The sequence below is a fragment of the Carassius auratus genome, unplaced genomic scaffold (genome assembly GCF_003368295.1).
Source record: "Carassius auratus strain Wakin unplaced genomic scaffold, ASM336829v1 scaf_tig00036059, whole genome shotgun sequence".
In the NCBI taxonomy this organism is placed as follows: Eukaryota; Metazoa; Chordata; class Actinopteri; order Cypriniformes; family Cyprinidae; genus Carassius; species Carassius auratus.
The window spans coordinates 10,421-31,470 of NW_020526282.1; the positions used below are offsets into that span (position 1 = coordinate 10,421).

The window sequence follows — 21,050 nt, forward strand, 5'->3', positions numbered from 1 at the left end:
GCATATTTAATACTCTCAAACCCAACAGTTTCACCCACCGCTATACTACATTCTTCAACTGAACTCCCTCCAGGTGGAGACAAACGAACAGCGTGCCTGCGCGTCAGCTTCTGAAAGCTAAAAGTCTCACCCGAAGCCATGCTAGCCAGCAACGCTGGCAGCACTCTTCGCTACCAAACAAACGTTGAAAACCTTATGAAAACACAAAAACAGGCAGAAAAAAGGGGGGGGGGGTCAACGCGAAAAGAAAAGTATAAGAAAAAACTTACAGTGTGCAAAACGCTCTCAGCAACATTCACCAAGCTCACAGCAGCCAAACGCTCGCTCACAATCGCTCCGCCCACTCAACCGGCACACACGCGCGCACACAGAGAGAGAGAGAGAGAGAGAGAGAGAGAGAGAGAGCTTGAGCTCTTCATTGAGAGACCAGCAGCTGCACACAGATGAACAGAATGATGGAGACCTGTGATGATAAACTCCTCATATTTCAGCTGCTGCTCCTCGTGTCAGGTGAGAGTTATTCTGTCTGCCTGTTCTCAATCAGGTCAATGTTTGCACTGAGCTGTTTCTCTCTCTTCATGTTTTTATAGTCATGGCATGTGAGACGAGTGAGATCTTGACTTTCACTGCACATGAAGGAGGGAGAGTTGAGATACAGTGTCCGTATGAGGCTAAATATGAAGAATATAAGAAGTATCTCTGCAGAGGAAAATGTCCAATAGTGTTTATTAAAGACAAGCCTGTTGAATCTGAATCAGCAGCAAAAGACAAGAGATTCTCTCTGAGTGACAATAAAACAGCCCACATCTTCACCGTCTCCATCACTGATCTGAGAACAGAGGATCGAGGTCAATACTGGTGTGGAGTAAAGACTGGATTTGGATATTTTGATTATAAGAGAGAGATTTACCTGGAAATTAAACATGGTAAGTCAGAATGTACTGTATGTGTGTATATATATATATATATATATAAGATGAGATGAGAGATAAAATTAACCACAGTATCCACTGCAGATGGTGATGAGCGAATGTTCATCACTTCCTGTTCTCTGAGAAGAAAAAGAGTTCATTCAAAAATAGACAGAATAAGTACACGACCGAAAACTCTCAGATGTATGTGTTTGTAAAAGATATATTCAGCCATCAGCCTTACTTACATTTGGCAGCTTTCCAAGTTCTCTTGACATGTAGTGAATCTAAACGTCACTTTTATTTTCTTCTTTTTTTTCTTATATTTTTCACATTCTGTGTTTATAAGCAGATGGCCAATGAAAACAGCGTCAATGAACGTAAAGCAGAAAGAGCTAATATTAATCCAACTAATTTCTGATTAAACCACCAATATTGCCATTGAACGTACTTGATTATTATTATTGTTATTTTATGCTCTGATTTATTGTTCTGAGTGTCTGGTGTGACCTCATGCCACTGTAAAATGAAACTGCATATATTTGTTTCTGTTGAAATATACAAAAGCATTGCTTTTATAATCTAAGAAGTATTTTTTCCCACAATATCTGCAATATCTGTATACACTGAGGACTGTCACACTGATTATGTGGATTTCATCATTTATATGTGAATGTAACATGAATTAAACCTAATGATTTGTATTTTAATCACATCAGAGAGGATGTCACCCAAACCATCAGCAACAACAGCTTCATTTCAGACCAACAAACCAGCGACAGCAGATACTGAGTCTGACCGAACCGTCACATCTTCATCTTCATCTTCATCATCATCAGTGTTAATGCTTTTCTCAGGTGCGATCAGTCCTGTGGCTTAGAGAGTCTGATTAAATGTGCAGAGACATTTGTTTCTCAAGTTTCACTAAAAATAGGACATTTAGAGACATTTATTAGCTTTTTTTGTCCATTTTTCAAGATTTCACATCAATCGTCATACTGTCAGTTATGGGGATATTGATGGTGTTTGGATTCCTATTGTTAATTTACAACAGATTCAGACGAAAGAAAGAAGGTAACACTGTCTTTCACTCTCTCAGACGCACACATCATATTATATATTGAAGAAAGACTATCTGTTTTCATTTGCCACAATATGGCATTTTCATGACTGGACATCTTGTCAAATTAAAGCCCTATGATTCATTTAATCTAAATCGTGTCACCAAACAGCAGAGCGGCTGAAAGGAGACGTTCTTGTCTTGGCTGAAAATCTGTCCACTAAAGAAGTGAGTTTCATCATGTGTCCGTCTGAGGTGGATCTCAATCTCTCGCTCTCTCTCTAATCACGTATCATCTTTAACTCTGCTGATCATAATGTTGCTTATCTCAAGTGTGTTTTCTTTCTTCTCTTATTTCAGGCCACTCATGTTGTCTGTCATTATGAAGAGATCGTTTGCACAGATAATCATTCTGGCTACAGTTTGGGTCTTCCTGTTTTTGATGAACGTGACTCTCATAATACTCTCACCTATTCCACCGTCATATATCAAAGTGTGGGCTCTGTAACTCACTCTCAGTCCATAAAAGACTGGGAAGCTTCATGGAAACCAGGTTGATTAACAGTTGAACTGTTTGGCTATATATCTGAACCTGATGGACTTTTATTTATTCCATATTGATGAGTCTTGGAGTCGTGCAGAACAATGAACCAAACCAAGTACATTGAGAAGAAATCAGTAAGTGAAGAAAGCAAATGCCTTCTGTCAGGTGATCACTTCTGTAAAGAACTGAATTGTTTGTGAATGTAACCATCATGATTAGACAAATGAACTTTTTTCGTGATTTTGAATCTATTGAACTAATTGCTATGCAAAATGATTCGATGTTTTGAAGTGAGGCCTGCTGATCAAAATGCAATAAAAACTGCCATAAAACACCTTTAAAACCTAATATTTTATTGGAAGTGAAATCTATTGAATGCAATTAACAAATCATATAACACTGTTAAATGTGAGATTTATAATATGTGTACTTTTACTGGTTTGCTGGGACTTGCTAAACAGATGGTCAGAGACTATTAACAGCTAATCTTACTTTTTGTTATAAAAATTTTCCCTTAATATGTATATGTATAAAATGTGTATAAGATCAGATAAAAACCACAAACACTGGATCATGGATTCACAGACATCCTCGACTCTTAGCGCTGAACATTTAAAACTGGAAAACATTTCAACACATTTATAACGTAACTAAGACTTATTCACTGAAATCAAGTTCCACACTTTCATACATGCTCCAGTTCACTAGTTTCTTAAATACAGGACTGATAACGTATTATGCTGCTGTGTGAAGTATGTCATTGTATTTGGAAAGATATAGGCCAGTTATCGCCTCATCTATTGGAGCTTGAAGCCTGATGACTGCTATTAGAGGCAATACTGAGTTAATGTTCATCCAAGTTTCTTTCCCACAGAGTTTGCTCTTTTAATCGATTTTTTTTCCATAAATGAAAACGATGGTTTTAAAATAGACTCATCCCTGTACCCTACACTACAAGCATGTTTTTAGACCTAACTAAGTGAAGGTACATGCATCTGTACACTGTGGAATAACATTGTCTCGCTTTTTCCAGTTAATTCCGCATGAAAAGTTGATATGCAGATTTAATTAAACCATAATCATAAAGGTAACTTTTAATTCAAAAGTCATTTTTGTATGATCAATTAAATGAATAAATAAATGACTAAAATATGCCGACGTAATAATTGGACCATCCTGACACCAAGTGGTCACTTGTGCAGGTTACACACTTTACAACGGATCTGAAGGATGCTTGATGTCTCTTGGCTGTGGTCAGTGTCAGCGACTTTATTAAATATATATTCATTCATGTTCATGTGTGCTTAAAAGTCTTCGATCTCTTCTAAACACTAGGCTGAATTTATTTGTATCTGCTAGATTAATATATGTAAATGTATGATTTGATTTATTAAGATAGCAATAGAGGGACCTGCTGCTGACTCTGTATTTCATGGGAGGAGCAAATGAGAGAGAGAGAGAGAGAGAGCAAGAGAGAGAGAGAGAGAGAGAGAGAGAGAGAGAGAGAGAGGGAGGGAGAGAGAGCGAGAGAGAGAGAGAGAGACAGAGAGAGAGAGAGAGAGAGAGAGAGAGAGAGAGAGCTTCAGCTCTTCATTGAGAGACCAGCAGCTGCACACAGATGAACAGAACGATGGAGATCTGTGATGATAAACTCCTCATATTTCAGCTGCTGCTCCTCGTGTCAGGTGAGAGTTATTCTGTCTGCCTGTTCTCAATCAGGTCCATGTTTGCACTGAGCTGTTTCTCTCTCTTCATTGTTTTATAGTCATGGCATGTGAGACGAGTGAGATCTTGACTTTCACTGCACATGAAGGAGGGAGAGTTGAGATACAGTGTCCGTATGAGGCTAAATATGAAGAAGATAAGAAGTATCTCTGCAGAGGAGACTGTCCAATAGTGTTTAAAGACAAGCCTGTTGAATCTGAATCAGCAGCAACAGACAAGAGATTCTCTCTGAGTGACAATAAAACAGCCCACATCTTCACCGTCTCCATCACTGATCTGAGAACAGAGGATCGAGGTCAATACTGGTGTGGAGTAAAGACTGGATTTGGATCTTATGATTATAAGAGAGAGATTTACCTGGAAATTAAACATGGTAAGTCAGAATGTACTGTATGTAAAAATATACTCAAAAGAAATATAAGAGAGGTCTGTTGGCGTGTGTCAGTATTGTATGAGCTGAAAGATGATGAGAGATAAAATTAACCACAGTATCCTCTGCAGATGAAGAGCGAGTGTTCACCACACACCTAACAAAAATACTGACCCACATCACTTCCTGTTCTCTGAGAAGAAAAAGATTCATAACTTTCATAAACACAACTCATACTCTCAGATGTTTTTTTTTTTTTTTTTTTTTTTTTTTTTTTTTTTTATATATATATATATATATATATATATTTCAGCCATCAGCCTTATGTTCTTTAAAATCAGTTACATTTGGCAGATTTTGAAGTTTTGCGTTATCTCTTGACATTTAGTGATTCTAAAGATCAGGGTCCTTTTTTTGTTTCACATTCATGACATAATCAGTGTTTGTAAGCAGAAGGCAGCGAAAACAGCGTCAATGAACGTAAAGCAGAAAGAGCTGACACTACTCCAACTCGCTTCTGGTTAAACCACCAACATTGGCTCTGATTCAGTGACCCGAGTGTCTGGTGTGACCGGAGAGCGTCTGAAAATCACCTGCGATTATGAAAATAAACTGAAGAATGATGTCAAATTCATCTGAAAACTAAATCATATGTTCTGTGTGTATAAATAATAATTTACAGAAGTAGTGAGAATGCTAAACACGTATCACTGGTCACACAGAAGCCGCTGAATTTTCCCCACACCCTCCACATTAGTGAAGCACCACTAACAGTTGTGTCAGGGGGAAGTACATGTCACGTGACCTTTAGCCACAATAATACCTTAGAAATTCAACTCTGTATATGTATTCTGAAATGCATGCTAAATATATAAAATATATCTTAAATAGTTTCTGTAGTCCTCATATCTGGGAATAACTGCATGGGCTGTCATGCATTAAACCTGGTGATTATTTGTGGTTCATTTACACCAGAGACAACAACAGCTTCATTTCACACCAGCTCACCAGTGGCAGAAGATACTGAGTCTGACCGAACCGTCACATCTTCATCATCTTCATCATCATCATCATCATCAGGGTTAATGCTTTTCTCAACGACTGCTAATGGAGTGTCACCAAAACCACAACCAGGTGCGATCAGTTCTGTTGCTTGAGTGTTTGAATAAATGTACAGAGACATCTGTTTCTCAAGTTTCATTAAAACATTTAGAGACATTTATTAGCTGTTTTATTCTGTTTTTCAAGATTTTGTGCCAATCATCATGGTGGTGGTCCTAGGGATACTGACAGTGCTAGGATTCTCAATGTTCATTTATTTAAGACGGAGTCAAAAGGAAGAAGGTAACGGTCTTTCTCACATCAGTTTACTTGTTATAGTTCCTCAGCATGTTCAGCCAGACTTCAGTCTTACTAAAATCTGGTGTCACTAAACAGGAGCGCGGCCCAAAGATGTCGTTCATGGCCCGACTAACAATCCGCCCGGTGGAGATACAGGAGAAACTAGAGAAGTGAGCTTCATCATGTTTCTTTATTGATCAGTGGATTCGAATCATCTTTTCCACTCTTAAACCATTTCTTTTTCTTCTTCTCTTCAGGCCACACACACAGTCTATGATTATGGAGATTATCCTGATTATAGTCTGGCCCTTCCAGCATTTGCTAAAAGTGACGCTTCTGTTTATGCTTTAGCACAGTTACCCAGCATCCCCTCTGACATACTCTACTCCAGCATCAAATTTACAGCAGCACATCATTCAGACAGGGCTTCTGGCGGCCAAGAGACATGCGACTACGCATCTATTGCAACTGTTAGAGCAGAGAAGACTAAGGGCACTCACGGAGACCATGGCTAATCCTGATTCACTCCAAACTGAGAATGATTCTCACTTACTGTGTGATTCTAAACATGTGGCCTTAACATTATTTTGGATAAGTCAGTATTTGAGACATACGATTGTTTGATGTTATGTTTGGTTATTACTGATTGTCTGTTATTTATTATTCAATGTAATTTCATTTTTCATCTAAGTATGTGTAATGTTCTCAAGTGTGATACGTCGTGATGTAAGAGTGTAACGTAAAAAAGCTTGTGACATGTAAGAACAAGGAGATAGATAAAGCCATAGCGTGTTGTCTCATTTAATGGTTAAAAAACAACAACAATACAGTATGTGAATACTATTTGAATACATATGTTAAATTCAGACTGATTAAGATATTGCTGTAGTCAGTAATCTCACACATCACTATTATATAAGGTCCCCATTTCACCAGCCTTTAGAAAGAAGGCATAGCAAGATAAGACTCCATTTCTTGTTGAGTATTTACTGATGTGTATCCTTAGATCCCGATATTGCTCTGCAGTGTTAGCATGCGCGTCATTCGCACGGGGTCATGACCCCTCAAAAATCAGATCCAGCTAATATAACCCCCCCCCCCCCCCAGTATCATCAACTCATTCAGATTAAAATAAATATGAAATATTCCGAATTAATATTTTTCCTCGTTTTCTTTATTAATTTAATTTGCCAGCAAGAGAGGTAGTATCATATTTTATATAATCTGTAATGTACCCCCGCACAGAAGCTGCCACTGCTGGCTAGTGCTTAAACACTTAAATTAACTACTGTGTCATGATGGCATAAAAGGTCAAGTGAACAGCTGCATTTACGTTAAGTAATGTTAGGCTAAATCAGTAAAAGTATCAGTATTTATAATACAGGAACGGCAAATTAGCATGTTACCTTTTACACAAGAAATTATTCAATAAATAAATTAATAAATATGCAGCGAGTTTAATGATAGATAGATAGATAGATAGATAGATAGATAGATAGATAGATAGATAGATAGATAGATAGATAGATAGATAGATAGATAGATAGATGTGCACCCTCTCAGTATAATGGGTACCGGCGCCCCCTGCAGGTCGAAAGCGAGAGTGCAGTTCTTGACAGGATTTCCTGTCTGAAAGGGGATTGTGGGAGGTTGCAGGTTGTGGCTTGTTGAAGAAGCACCAGAGAGCTGCGAGACAGGTACCGTGTGTTTATTGTTCCCTAACTTGTTTGTAACTTTTATCAATAAATGTTTGAACCAATAGGCCTAAATCCTTCTTAGAACCAAAGCCTTTATATATATTTATATACCTGTTAATTACCTGCAAAATAAATAAATAAATACACATCAAACTCATCAAGCGCTCTGCAGGAAGCTTGTCAAGAACAAACATCGTCCGTAGGTGTCGACGTTTCTGATTATATTCTGTCTCTCTTGATGTGAATGGGCCTGAAGACTTTGGACTTTCGTCTGCATGACTATGAGCATGTTTGTATAAGATAAAGGTTTATGAGTACAATGTAGGCTATGTAAAAAAGGCCTATTTATAACATTAACAAACCTGCTTCTATCTCATTCTTTGTATCTGTATGTTACTTTATGTTTAGCAACATAAGGCATATTGGGATTATTGTTATTATTAGATTAAAAAAATCTGAAATCACTTTAAGTCAAACCCAATATGTTATATATAATTTCTCATCTGAGCTTATCTACCTTTTCCTGTAATTGTGGGCACATCCGTCCACATCTAGTGTGTCTGGTTTCCGTCTCTTTCAGCTATTTTTATCTGAACAAAACAATTGTTTTACTGTTTTGCAAACTGGTGTTTCTTGCCATGTTCTTTGTGTACATGTATTATCTTGAACATATTTTTGTTTGTAGTCCAAACAGTTTTACTATGCATTTACTGGGTTGTTCCTAAAGTTTTTAAAGTGGTCTTTACCAAAATGAATTGTTATAAGCTTTTCGCAATCCTTTGGTATGCATATTATTATGCCTATTATAATGAATATTAATTTAGTATTTTTGACATAAAGTAATGCCTGAGGCACTTCACTGAATTTGTAGTTTATTAACAAAATGTGCATAGTGTCTGTGACCCACAAACCCGTTAGACTCAACACATATGTATTTCTCTGTTATGAGGTTGTAAACTTGGGAGAGGGTTGTTATTTACTTCATTTATTATTATTTATCATTTCTATAATATAATATATAAATAGTCATGGTTTCAATAAATATTTACTTAACAAAACTATGACAAGTCATATTTTTTTTATATTTTGCGTTTAGGCACCGGTGCCATTTTAAAAGTATTTGAAATGGCACTGGCATCGTAAAAAAATAAATAAAAAACTATAACTAAAAATAAAAACTATACCCATGATAACTGGAATAAGTGCTGCAAGTACCTCAGGCACATAATTTTTCCATTTTTTTTTTGCATAAAAATTGTACAAATGATGCAAGCGTCAGATCTTCCCATGCTTCTCTATGGTGCTGAAACCAAAATATGTCAAGATGTTTCACTCCACATGCAACTGATACTCAACTGACTTTGGCTCATCTGCGTTAAAGGGGAGGGGCTTACCGATAGGTTAATTCATCATTCTACTGATTATTTTACAGTGGCTAATGATCCAGAGGTCTTGCACATTACGGTGGATACAAGACCAAGATAGACAAGATGGCATCTGTTCCAGAGCAACTTCTGGAAGCAGATGATGAGTTGGATAAAAACAAACCAAAGAGACTAAAAAGTGCAGTCACGGCTGATGAAGTGGAGAAGGCAGATGGAGAGGATGGGTCAATACAGACGATCTGCCCCTCTCAGACTTCAGTCAGTGTTGATTTAAATGCTAAAGCAGGTGCAACTGTAAACTCTCCTGTACTCACTGGAAATATCATTCAAGGCCCAGTAATCATCAGTTTCAACTCAACCACAGGTGCTGTCGGTAAGATCTTTTTTTTTTTTTAACTTCCCAATGGTCACTTACTTTGGGTTGTAATTTTTGAGACTAGGTTGCTTATTTCTCTCTCAAATGTGTTGTAATGTCTTACAACCTTCAAATAGCTTGCAAGGTTTGAATAAATATGCTTTGCTACCACTTCAGTAGCTAAATCATTTGTGTTTAATATATGTGTATTTTCCTGGCTTTTTTTCTGATGCTTACTCAAAAGGGCCCCAAAATCCACCTGACAGACAGATGTTACAGAACCAAGGTACAGAAACAATAGCCACTTCTTCATTCAACTTATAATTGTAATACTACTTAGATCCATGTTTTAATTTCTATAAGTAATGATTCCTAACATACAGTATCAGTAATTTTAGGCAGAAGTCACAACTTCCGTTTTCTTTTCTTTTTTTTAGAGGATGACATCTTGCAAAAAATCCTGGAAAGTCACAAAGAACACATAAAGGCCAAAATGGGCTGTGTGTTTGAGGGCAAAAAGGAGAACAAAACACACTTCAGCAAAGTTTACACTGAACTCTTCATCACTGAAGGGGACATCACAGAGGTCTATGATGAACATGAGGTTCTGAAGTTTGACCGAGCCTTGAAAGCTCCCAAATTTGAGGACACACCGATCGACTGCAACAACATATTCAGATTACTGAAGCAAAAAGAGGAGGGAAACATTGTGTTAACCAAAGGCATCGCTGGCATTGGAAAGACATTCTCGGTGCACAAGTTCATTCTGGATTGGGCTGAAGGAAAAGCCAATCAGGATGTGGACTGTGTGTTTCTGCTACCATTCAGAGAGATTAACTTGATTAAAGATGATAAAGAGATCAGTCTCCACAAACTTCTGTTGGAATTTTATCCTGATTTGAATGATGTGAAAAACACCACCGAGTTTTATAAAAAATGTAAACTGGCATTTATCTTTGACGGACTTGATGAGAGTCACCTGGAATTGGATTTTGATTGTAAATTAGTCAAATGTGTCAATGCATGTTCTTCTGTTGATGTTTTATTTAAAAGCCTAGTTATAGGCAAGCTGCTTCCTTCGGCTCTCATCTGGGTGACATCACGACCAGCAGCGGCCAATCTGATCCCTCCTGAGTACATAGGATTGTTTACGGAGGTGCGTGGATTCACTGACCAGCAGAAAGAGGAATATTTTAGAAAACGAATCGTAGATGACGCTCAGGCCTCCAAAATAATCTCACACATCAGGACGTCTCGTAGTCTCTATATCATGTGCCACATTCCCGTCTTCTGCTGGATCACAGCTACTGTTCTTCAGGATATTCTTGTCAAAAACAATGGACAGGACATTCCTTCGACCCTCACCGAAATGTACATCCACTTCCTTCTGATACAGATGAACATAAAGAACCAGAAGTATGATAAGAAACAGGAAAGAGATCGCACAAAGCTTTTGAGTTCAAACAAAGAAATGATCTTCAAGTTGGCTAAACTGGCATTCGAACAACTGAAGGAGGATAACATCATGTTCTATGAGAAGGATCTGAAAGCATGCGGCATCGATGAAAGTGAGGAGTCCACAGGATTGTGCACTGAAATCTTCAAGAAGGACTCTGTTTTGCATGAGATGAAGGTGTATTACTTCATACATTTGAGTGTGCAGGAGTTTCTGGCCGCGTTGCACGTGTTCCTCTGCTATTTGAAGCAGAACAAAGATGAGCTGATTTTCTTCCTGGAGAATTCACGTCCTAATAAGAAAGAACTGCTGTATGTTCTGCTGAGGAAGGCAATCGATAAAGCGAAGGAGAGTGACCGAGGGCATTTCGATCTATTTTTGCGTTTCTTGCTGGGTATTTCTCTTGAGTCCAATCAGAAACTCCTCATCGGCTTGCTGGATGAAACGCTGAACAGTAAAAACTGCATCAATAAAACCATCCAATACATCAAGCAACTGCAGAACAATGACACTTGCCCAAATAAATCCATCAACCACTTCTTTTGCATCCTGGAGCTGCAGGACAGAAGTCTGTACCAACAAATAATGAAATATCTGAGGTCAGAGAGTGGCCAGCCGAAAGCAGTGTCCAACTCCAACTGCTCAGCACTGGTCTATGTGCTTCTGATGTCAGGTGAGGTGCTGGATAACTTTGACCCAAAGATGTTTAACAAAACATATGTAGGATGTAGGAGCCTTGTCCCAGCCGTAAGATGCTGTCGAAAAGCTCTGTAAGTACAAAAACACAGATTTTTCCCCCTTTATTCACCCCCTCCCCCCCAAAAAAAAAGAGAAGAAAAAAAAACATATTGCTTTTCTTATTATTATTTCCCTCACAACCTCTTTTAACATATTCCACGTTATTTTTTCAACATACTCTATCCAATTCAATTTGAGTAATCCAACATTACATTATTATTATTATTATTATTATTATTATTATTATTATTATTATTATTATTATTTTATTTATTTTTTAATTGTTTTTTCTGATTTGTTTTTTGAAACTGTGTAGAGGTGAACTCTTCATGAATAGCTAACATCTTTCCAGGTTTTCAGACTGTGGACTGACACAACAGTGCTGTGAAACAGTGGCTGTGGCTCTTCAGCTAGAGGACTGTCCTCTGAGCGAACTGGACCTGAGTCACAATTGCAACATTGAGGCGGGAGTGAAGATGCTTTCTGCTGGACTGAAGAGCCCACACTGTCATCTGGAGACACTCAGGTCATTAGTGTTTCCATTTCTGTGTAAACATGCTCTCTGAAATGTAATACTGATATTGTACTTGTTCAGGTTGGCCTCTTGTCATTTCAACCAGGAGAGCTGTATGGAGCTGGTCTCTGCTCTCAAGAATATTTCACAACATCTAAGAGAGCTCGACCTCAGCGGTAATGACCTGCAGGAATCTGGGCTCTATAAGCTCCTGAATGAGATGGAAAATGCAAAGAGAAAACTTCAGGTTCTGAGGAAAGTATTTATGATGCTTGGTATTAAACACAATGTGTGAGGCAGTTGATTCATAAGAGATTATGAAATTACTTTCCTGCAGGCTGAGCTGTTGTAACCTAACTTCAAAGAGTTGTGAGCACCTTTCTTTGATCATCAGCTCAGATTCGTCCCTGACAGAGCTGGATCTGAGTAACAATGACCTGCAGAATTCAGGAGTGAAGCTGATCTCTGATGGACTGAAGAGTCCAAACTGTCAGCTGGAGATACTGAGGTAATACTAGGAGCTTTAGTTTATTTCTTTGACAAATTGATTCTCATCAGGTTTTTTTTTTTTTTTTTATCTGTAGGTTATCTGGCTGTATGGTGACAGAGGAAGGCTGTGGATATTTGTCTTCAGCTCTGAGTTCAAACCCCTCACATCTGAGAGAGCTGGACCTGAGCTACAATCACCCAGGACCATCAGGAGTACAGCTGCTCAAACACAAACTGGATGATACAAACTATAAACTGCAGATACTCAAGTATGTCTTTGTGTCTATGTCTTCTTTTGAATGGTCTTGTGTAGGCAGAAAATGACTTATGATTCACTGTCTTCTTTTTAAATTGGTCAGTAATGTTGTGGTCAACAAGTTATAGAAGAATGGCTCAAAATTTTTTTTAATACAAATCTAGCTGTAGAGCTGTTTTGAATTAAGACAAAACATCAATCATGGGGTTAATGTTGTTTAAGTGACATACAGAAAGCGATTATACATTTGTGCTGCTACTTTTTGTATTGTAGTTCATTCCCTGTAATCAAACTCATGACCTTCTGTTATCATTTGCTTTCATTATCATAACCTTTTCTTACTTTTCTCTTCTTCTTTATTGATTTCTACAGAACTAAGCCTATGGGTGAACACTTCATCAAAGCAGGGATAAGGAAGTGTAAGTTTCTTACTCTGCATCTCTCTCTGTCTCCATCTGAGGCACCAACGGATGTGTTTTCTGTCTCAATAGATGCATGCAATCTCACGCTGGATGCAAACACAGCTCATGATCAGTTGTGTCTCTCCAATGGAGACAGAACAGCAGCATATGTAATGCAGAAGCAGCCGTATCCAGATCATCCAGAGAGATTTGAATCTGTCCAACAAGTGCTGTCTAGAGAGAGCCTGTCCGGCCGCTGCTACTGGGAGGCTGAATGGACAGGTCTGGAGGGGACGGTCGGGGTGACCTACAAAAACATCCTGAGAAAAAATGATGATCTTTGTATAGTCGAGGCCACCGGTCAGCTTGGAAATAATAATGTGTCATGGAAAATCACCTTTGAAACTATTCCACATGTTTCTCACGCTGAAGAAGACATTAATTTAAAGGTTTCATCCTCTTGTTCATCTAAAAGAGTTGGTGTGTATGTTGACACAATGGCTGGTGTTTTGTCTTTCTACAGTGTCTCTGACACACTCACACACTTGTACACCTTCCTCGCGGATTTTACAGATCCTCTCTATGCAGCATTCAAAGTGGACAGTGGCTCTGTGTCCTTTTGCCAGATGTAACCTGCAAGCCTCTTTATCCTAACATTGTGCACATTTATTGCCATCTTGTTTTGCTCTGTGTGCCAATATTGAATTTAAGCAGGTAAAATGCAAAGGATTTTACATTTTACTGTAAATAAAATCAAACCACATTTTAGAAATGACTTGATGATTCACCTTTTTTATTATGCTTAAGCTGGCTTTTTTATTAAAATGCTTAATTTGTTACGAAAATAAATAATCTTCTTGAAAAATGATTTCTGGGAAACCCAGGAAAATCTAAATGAACATTTATTGTTCCATGCATAATCAAACAACAATAAAAAAACAATAAAAATAAATTAAATCAATTATAAATGAGAGTACATCAGTTTACAGGAAATTCATTCAAATTTGGCAACAAAACTAATCAGCGTGAATTACAAACCTAGAATACTAAAATAATTTCAAAGAGTCAGCATACCTGGCAAATAGAGAGACATAAGACAATCGTGCAGGAATTTCTGTTTATAGATGCTTCCATTAATGTTTCGCCAATTCTCTTTAAATAACCAGAACATAAAAATTATTAGTTTTGCATAACAAAAGCTTCACAGAGCTTTTACTGGGTCATGAGGTAACCTGAGGAAAAAAAACATTTGGAAATGACCTTATCACAACCCATACCAGAATAACATAATTTTCTAAAGATTTGAGAACTTTATTTTTGGTCTGTTCTACTGATATGGGAGTGTGATAATATTTCCAACTGTCCAGAGACTGTCAAATTGATACCAAACATGAAAGGGTTATGCTTATTGATTTTGAAGATATAGTAAATGCGGTATATCATGCAAAATCTCCAGAATTAAATCATCTCTGCTCAGAGCAAAACAGACTTGGTCCACATGTGGCCTCAAAGTGGCACTGCTGGCCTCCAGTCGGCAATGGCATGTACCCTTTCACCCAGAGCTGGGCCATGTGTGGCACTGACAGCACGGTGGGGATCCGGCAAACAACATGAGGGTCGATTGTTGATGGGAGGAGTGTGGCCCAGATCAGTCCAGTGATATGTGGCCCAAATCAGGCTAAGATCTGGCAGCATATTATGTGACCCATGATAAACAAGATGAATACAATATTGCATGATAATGGTTAAATGATCACAGACATTTTAATATACAGTGTAGTATTGTTAAGTCTTTGACAATGACAAGTCAAAACAGAATGAAACATTATCATTTAAAAATTAAGCAAATCAGTCAAGTGCATTTAACTGAACTTAATTATAATTTTATTACATTTTATATTAATATTATTGGTACAAATAATCTTAGAATGGGCACAAATGAGTTAATGATGAACAGCTTCATTTAACAAGCAGAATTACTAAATGAAAGAGAAACACAAGAAATAAAAACAATGCCATCATAATTGTGGTCAATGTTTGCTATAGGTATTGCATGGCCCTTTTATTCAATCAAAGAAATTTTATTTTAAATAATTACAATGTTTCACAGTGGAATGTTTGTGCTTTGCTGAATCAAACCTTTAAGTAGCAGCTGAGCTTGCTCTTTCTGTGACAAATGGACATAATTAAGGGGTCTCTTTCTTTGGTTTACTGTCTGTTACTCCTCTGTTACTGATCTGAAAAAAAAAAAAAAATCCCAAAAAAGAAAACTGCAACACCTCAGGTTTTTAGACATAAACACATATATGATCCTCAGCAGTCCCATGATGGGACTTTTTTTTACAATGGATCGTGTTACACAGCATTGCAGCATTTATATGCTCTTTCTTGATGCCTGTGTGTGTCTTCGTGGTACCAGACTTAATTTTTTTTATTTTATAAGCATTAAATATTTTTATTATAACTTACTATTATATAGTATCCATGATGGTGGCATCATTTTAACCAATAAAACATCAGCATCCAATCCTCTGTTAATCACTAATTAGTCACTTAATTATCTCATTAACGTGATCTCTTTGATGACATGAGATTTGACTTAAGACTAGTTTGTGACTTGAAAGGAATGACTTGGTTCCTCCAAAATATGGCAGGACTTTTACTTTCTGACCCCTGGACTTTACACCTCTGTCTGTAATATATCTGTTTTTTTTTCACTCTTTGGCCACCAGGTGGTATTGTGTGCAAATTAAGTCTCCAGAAATTAACCCTTTTGTCAACCACTTTGCTGAAAAGCTTAAAGGGTTCACATAATGCTAAATGCACTCTTACAAGTTGTTTGAAGTGAAGGGGCAAGGAACTCGACCGGAAGTTGAAGTCGGGTGGGGGCTGCCATCTTTTAGCAGAACTTCACTTGCATTAGCATTCCCATTGACTCCCATTCATTTTGGCATCACTTTGACAGCGAATAACTTTACATCTGAGGCGTTTAAAAACTCTGTTTGTCCATTATTTATTTCTAAAGATACACGACAATGTATAAAGGGCTCCATTACCTTCTATGTTACATTATGGCCCCGTATAAACAGTTTTTGTAAAAAATAGGCTAACGATTGCGTCATAACCACTCGGCTCTCTGTCGCATTACCGTACAGACAGGAGGAGGAGCTCGCAGGCAATTAACTTAATATGGCGTACTGGCGTTACATTTTAAAATACTATACAAAATAATTAATCAGAATACTTACTCCTGCTCACTCACGACAAAGAACTCCCCGCTCAAGCTCGCCGTCTCTGCAAGATTAACGATGGCAGTTTGCACGCACAGCTACTAGGAGATTTACATCTGTCAGACAGGTTGCTTACGTCGTCAAGCTTCGTTTGAGTCTGCGCGTCAGAAACGGAAGTGCTAAAAAACGCTAAAACTGGGCTTCATTTGTCTCAATAGAGTTCCAATGGGGTCGCTGTGTCCATTTCTTTTACTGTCTATGGGCTTGTGTCTTACCTCAGACCCACCCTGAGTGAGCCATCATCATTCCGAGATGCAGACGAGCATGACTCTTACGTGACTGAGGTGTTTTGTTGTTGGATGTCATAATGAACATAGCAGTAGTCATTTACTCCCAACATCTGAGCTACTGAAATTAAAGGATTACCTTACTTTTGAAGAAATGAAAGACATGCGCCCTTGATCTACTTAAATGTGTTTATGTTTGCACGAACCCTTCATGATCCAGCCTCCAGCAGTGAGTATAATGTATTTAAATAAATCATTGAACATTTCCTTTCCTAATAATGTGCTAATTAGCAAGTTTCACTATGAATGTGACTAAAGTAAACAGTCTCTCAGAGATATCAGAAGAAAGGGGCGGAGTCAGCAGAGCTCATTAGCATTAATGGAGAATCCCTAAAAACCAGCCTGTTTTGAAAAGAGCTGTTTTGATAGGGTAAAACATTTGTTTTTTACACTAACATTGAACATTTTTAAAGAAACAAGACTTTTCATTAAGACCCTAAAGAATCATATCAACTTGTGGAAAATGGGCATTATATGACCCATTTAAAGCTTCATGAGGCTTAGTCACGACATCACTAGATTTAGTGTTATTTTAACTCTGTAGATCGCGATATACACTTTGAGCAGAGTTTATTTAACATTTTTTTTCTGTGAGATTTTGCTGTCTAGTAACCTGAGTTCTTGATATCCCTAAGTAAACTTTTATGGCCTGGGCCATCAGCCCAGGAAGGAAAGAGCCCAGCTAAAATAATTTTGTTACAATAATGTTCTCCAAATATTCAGTGTTGGTTCTAGGAACATAATTTTTTTCAGTTTTCTTGATGTTAGAGGAATGTATTTAAAAGGTATGATGATCCTCAAACGTTCTGTCAACTTAATTTTGATTTAAAATTCAACATTCTTGGAACATTGATTTGTAACTTTCCAAGAGCATAAAAATATGTAGTTTCGTCAATGTTAGTTTTCAGCACCAAAAATAGAAAGAGAAATAAGCACACAAACTACAACTTTCTTCAGCTACAGCCTTAGATGAACTGAAGATACACGACTTTAAATCTCTCAAGATCTGATTAAACAACTCCACAAACAGCATTACCAGCTGCAGTTATTATTACCCAGATTGGCTTTATTTCTGTTTGCTTAATGTCTACAGAAGTTCCTATTGATAATTATCAGAGGTTTAGATGTTGACCTTTTTTCTTGAAAATGTTTCATTTAAAGTCACCATCATGGAGATCAGCATTTGCTTTTGTTGGCTTGACTATGCAAGGGTTTTTGTTTTCTATCAGCAATTGCATGCACACTAGTTCTAGTCACTTAATTTATGTAGATGTTGAATTTAACAAGGTGCAAACTGTAGCTATTACAATAATAAATAGTTGAATCTGTGCTAATGGAGAAAAATACACTAAATTATGTCAAATTCTCAGTTTTGACGAGTAGTCATGTAAACACACTTGGTTACATATTCAGCGAATGTAAACTCTTGGGAGAATATCGCCAAAGCCAGTAAGCCACTAGAAGGCAAGTCTGCAAATTGTAGCCAAAAGAAAGCGTAATATTTAATGCTGATGGAACTGAAACCAGAGGCATTTTTTTTTTTTTTTTTTTTGATGGATGTTAATGGAGGAGTGGCTTCACTACAATGAATGAATTATTCATTCATCATTTAATGAACTGAGTTAATTACTGCTGATTTTCAACATGTTTTAAACTAAACACTACTTTTGTATTTAACTATTTTTAGAGTTTGAAAAAATTCTGTTTTATATCACACGTGATCCATGTTAGCCATAATGCTTTCTCCAATAGTAAGTAATACAGGCCCTTTATTTTTTTCTAATATTGCCAGCATATTGCAGACAGCTATAAAGGGACAGCAGACTAATTTATTTATTGTTGTCTGTGTCATGATTGTTAATGAACAAACAAAGAAAGAAAATCACTCTTGAATAAATCAATTTAGTGACTATAATAAGGATTGAGTTCATTCTTTATGAAGAATGCACATCATATGACAATTGTTATTTAATTAAAAACAGGACCATGTTCTTGTTTCTTTGTAGTTTTATTTAATTTTGAGATGAAGACATGTTAAGTGTAACAGCAGTTAAATCTGTTTGTTGCGTTTTCAAATCATTTATATTACCAGTTTATTAAATATTTTTTTCCAAGAATATATAATGGGTTTGGAAATCTAGCTATGGAAGATGTAGTCAACTAAAACTAGACTAAGACTAAAACCATTTAGATTACTAAAATATGACTAAACTAAATGCCATTTTACACATGACTATGACTAAAACTAAATAAAAATGTTCTGTCAAATTTAACAGAGCTGTGAACATAATATGCATTTGAAAACAAAGTAGATCTGAATAATTTCAGATACTCTCCATTCGAGCCTTTAAAATCATTGTTATAAGACAGTTAGATCCTTGAGCATTAGTTAAAGGTCATTGGGCCATGAATAACACTCCCCTGAATAACAGGGGCCTTTACGGTTCCTCCACTGCTAGAGCTTAAGGACACTGTAACTACTGAATTGTTTGCAGCCGCTGCACCGGATGAAGCTCCGCCTTCAGCGGAAACATCCTCTGAAACTGAAGGAGAGACAGAGATCAAATCAAAATGCAAAGAGTTTAGATTAAAAATTCTTAGATGTAGATGAACAAGTGTCAAAAATACCTTCCTGAAGTTTTCCCTTCAACTGATCAGCCAGATCATTTTGCTTAATTTTGCGCAACACTCTGATTGCAACCTTCCCGGCGTCTGAGCTGCCATACTGCTGCATTATGAGATCCACGACCTCATGCCGATTTTTGTCCTCCAGCTTTCCACGAGCAATAGAGTTGTCTTTTGTATCGCTATTTGACAGGTGCCATTTGAATTCTTTGAACTCGTCTTCCAGTAGCTCAGAAAGAGCATCATAAATCACTGTAGCCATTTGGTTTCACTATGGGCAAAATATAAAAATACAACATGATCAGCCTCATTGCCAGCCCAAAGACTTTGCATAGTTTAACTTTTTTTTGTGGTCCTAGCAGTGGATTCGGTATGCTGTCATTTAATTTATAAAAATTATTGACTGAGAGTAGAGTTGCCACCTACAGTGTGCCAAAATAAGAGACACCCATTCATACTGATTATTTCAACACCTGACAACTCAACAGAACAGAGTTGATTATTTTATCTATTCCTCCAGGATAAGCCTGTGTGCTATCTGTGTGCATTTAAATCTCTGGAACCAATTATTACTTTTTATACAATTCTGCACAATCTGCTGCTATTACCTGAATGGGATACATTTTTAATCAGGACTATATTTTAAACATTTGTCCCATTTCTTAGTAAATTCGTAACTATTTTGATGTCATGAATTATATATGACAGGGTTATTTATTCTGTAACCTATGAATGATAAAATTAACAAATAACATTATTTATAAACATCATAATACTAATGGAACATTTTTAATATTAATACTAAATAGCATTATTTCTTATTTTAATTAATTATAATAATGTCTAAAAAGATAATTATCTTTCTACAGAGCTATGATAACATGGAATACTTTAAAATAAAAATAAATAAATACATAAAGCGTGAAAAATCCATTAGCAATAATTGAATAATTAAACAGTTTGGTAAAGAAATAGACTTATTGAGCAAATAGTGTGAGAAAAATTATTAAATCAATTTAAAATGTATTTCATTTGAATGACATCGCAGTAATTGTCCAATCAGGTTAAGTTTAAGTAAAAGTACTTCTCTGCATCAGATGAGCAGCAGCATAGCTTTGAGCAAGTGCCAAAAGAAAGGAAAAAGGAGGATAACACTTACATCTGTGTTATTTCTCTGGATTTTGGTGAGCGGACATTCAACAGTGTGTACTGGTTGTATAGGCGTACTGATATTTCAGTCAGAGAAAATGCAATCTCAAGACTTCAGCAACGTGATTCCGATGAGCTGTGTTGCATTATAAGTTAAAACACTGTGTGCAACAACGTGTGTAAGTCATATATGTTCATATTTTGTGACGATGGTAATGAGTATTATTTGTTTGTTTATAAGTGTAATATAAGAGTCAAATGCAGTGGAAATGTCATTGATTAGCTGGCTGACAAATGTTATCAATCTTTTTTTTTTTTCATATTGGCATTTAATTAGTTGATGATGCAAGATGGCGAGCCAACCCATGCCAGTATCTAATAATGATTATCAGTTAATTTGCATAAACAGAACCACGTTCCCCCCCCCCCCCCCCTTTATGCTCAATGTATATCCTTT

General features: G+C 36.9%; 3 protein-coding genes across 3 annotated transcripts; all 3 read left to right on the forward strand.

Annotated features, from left to right (window-relative positions):
- The first annotated feature begins 452 nt into the window (after positions 1 to 452).
- LOC113082418 (CMRF35-like molecule 5) lies at positions 453 to 1,835 on the forward strand. Its single transcript, XM_026254079.1, has 3 exons — positions 453 to 510; positions 591 to 926; positions 1,631 to 1,835. Exons 1-3 carry the CDS (start codon positions 453 to 455, stop codon positions 1,789 to 1,791), a joined length of 555 nt encoding a protein of 184 aa, XP_026109864.1. The 3' UTR covers positions 1,792 to 1,835.
- A 2,239-nt stretch (positions 1,836 to 4,074) lies between these two features.
- On the forward strand, positions 4,075 to 7,042 carry LOC113082417 (CMRF35-like molecule 5). The gene is made up of 6 exons (XM_026254078.1): positions 4,075 to 4,200; positions 4,281 to 4,613; positions 5,586 to 5,744; positions 5,859 to 5,954; positions 6,048 to 6,121; positions 6,209 to 7,042. Exons 1-6 carry the CDS (start codon positions 4,134 to 4,136, stop codon positions 6,464 to 6,466), a joined length of 987 nt encoding a protein of 328 aa, XP_026109863.1. The 5' UTR covers positions 4,075 to 4,133; the 3' UTR covers positions 6,467 to 7,042.
- A 546-nt stretch (positions 7,043 to 7,588) lies between these two features.
- Positions 7,589 to 14,014, forward strand: LOC113082407 (NACHT, LRR and PYD domains-containing protein 12). Its single transcript, XM_026254064.1, has 10 exons — positions 7,589 to 7,648; positions 9,081 to 9,406; positions 9,633 to 9,674; positions 9,826 to 11,614; positions 11,935 to 12,108; positions 12,178 to 12,351; positions 12,434 to 12,604; positions 12,681 to 12,854; positions 13,214 to 13,260; positions 13,333 to 14,014. Exons 2-10 carry the CDS (start codon positions 9,139 to 9,141, stop codon positions 13,872 to 13,874), a joined length of 3,381 nt encoding a protein of 1,126 aa, XP_026109849.1. The 5' UTR covers positions 7,589 to 7,648; positions 9,081 to 9,138; the 3' UTR covers positions 13,875 to 14,014.
- The last annotated feature ends 7,036 nt before the right edge of the window (positions 14,015 to 21,050 follow it).

Coding starts and splice junctions, on each gene's coding strand:
- LOC113082418 (XM_026254079.1), top strand. CDS start 453: ATGATGGAGACCTGTGATGATAAACTCCTCATATTTCAGCTGCTGCTC. Junction 511..590: donor GCTGCTGCTCCTCGTGTCAG/GTGAGAGTTATT, acceptor ATGTTTTTATAG/TCATGGCATGTGAGACGAGT. Junction 927..1,630: donor TTACCTGGAAATTAAACATG/GTAAGTCAGAAT, acceptor TAATCACATCAG/AGAGGATGTCACCCAAACCA.
- LOC113082417 (XM_026254078.1), top strand. CDS start 4,134: ATGAACAGAACGATGGAGATCTGTGATGATAAACTCCTCATATTTCAG. Junction 5,745..5,858: donor GTCACCAAAACCACAACCAG/GTGCGATCAGTT, acceptor CTGTTTTTCAAG/ATTTTGTGCCAATCATCATG. Junction 5,955..6,047: donor ACGGAGTCAAAAGGAAGAAG/GTAACGGTCTTT, acceptor GTCACTAAACAG/GAGCGCGGCCCAAAGATGTC.
- LOC113082407 (XM_026254064.1), top strand. CDS start 9,139: ATGGCATCTGTTCCAGAGCAACTTCTGGAAGCAGATGATGAGTTGGAT. Junction 9,407..9,632: donor CTCAACCACAGGTGCTGTCG/GTAAGATCTTTT, acceptor CTTACTCAAAAG/GGCCCCAAAATCCACCTGAC. Junction 12,605..12,680: donor TGTCAGCTGGAGATACTGAG/GTAATACTAGGA, acceptor TTTTATCTGTAG/GTTATCTGGCTGTATGGTGA.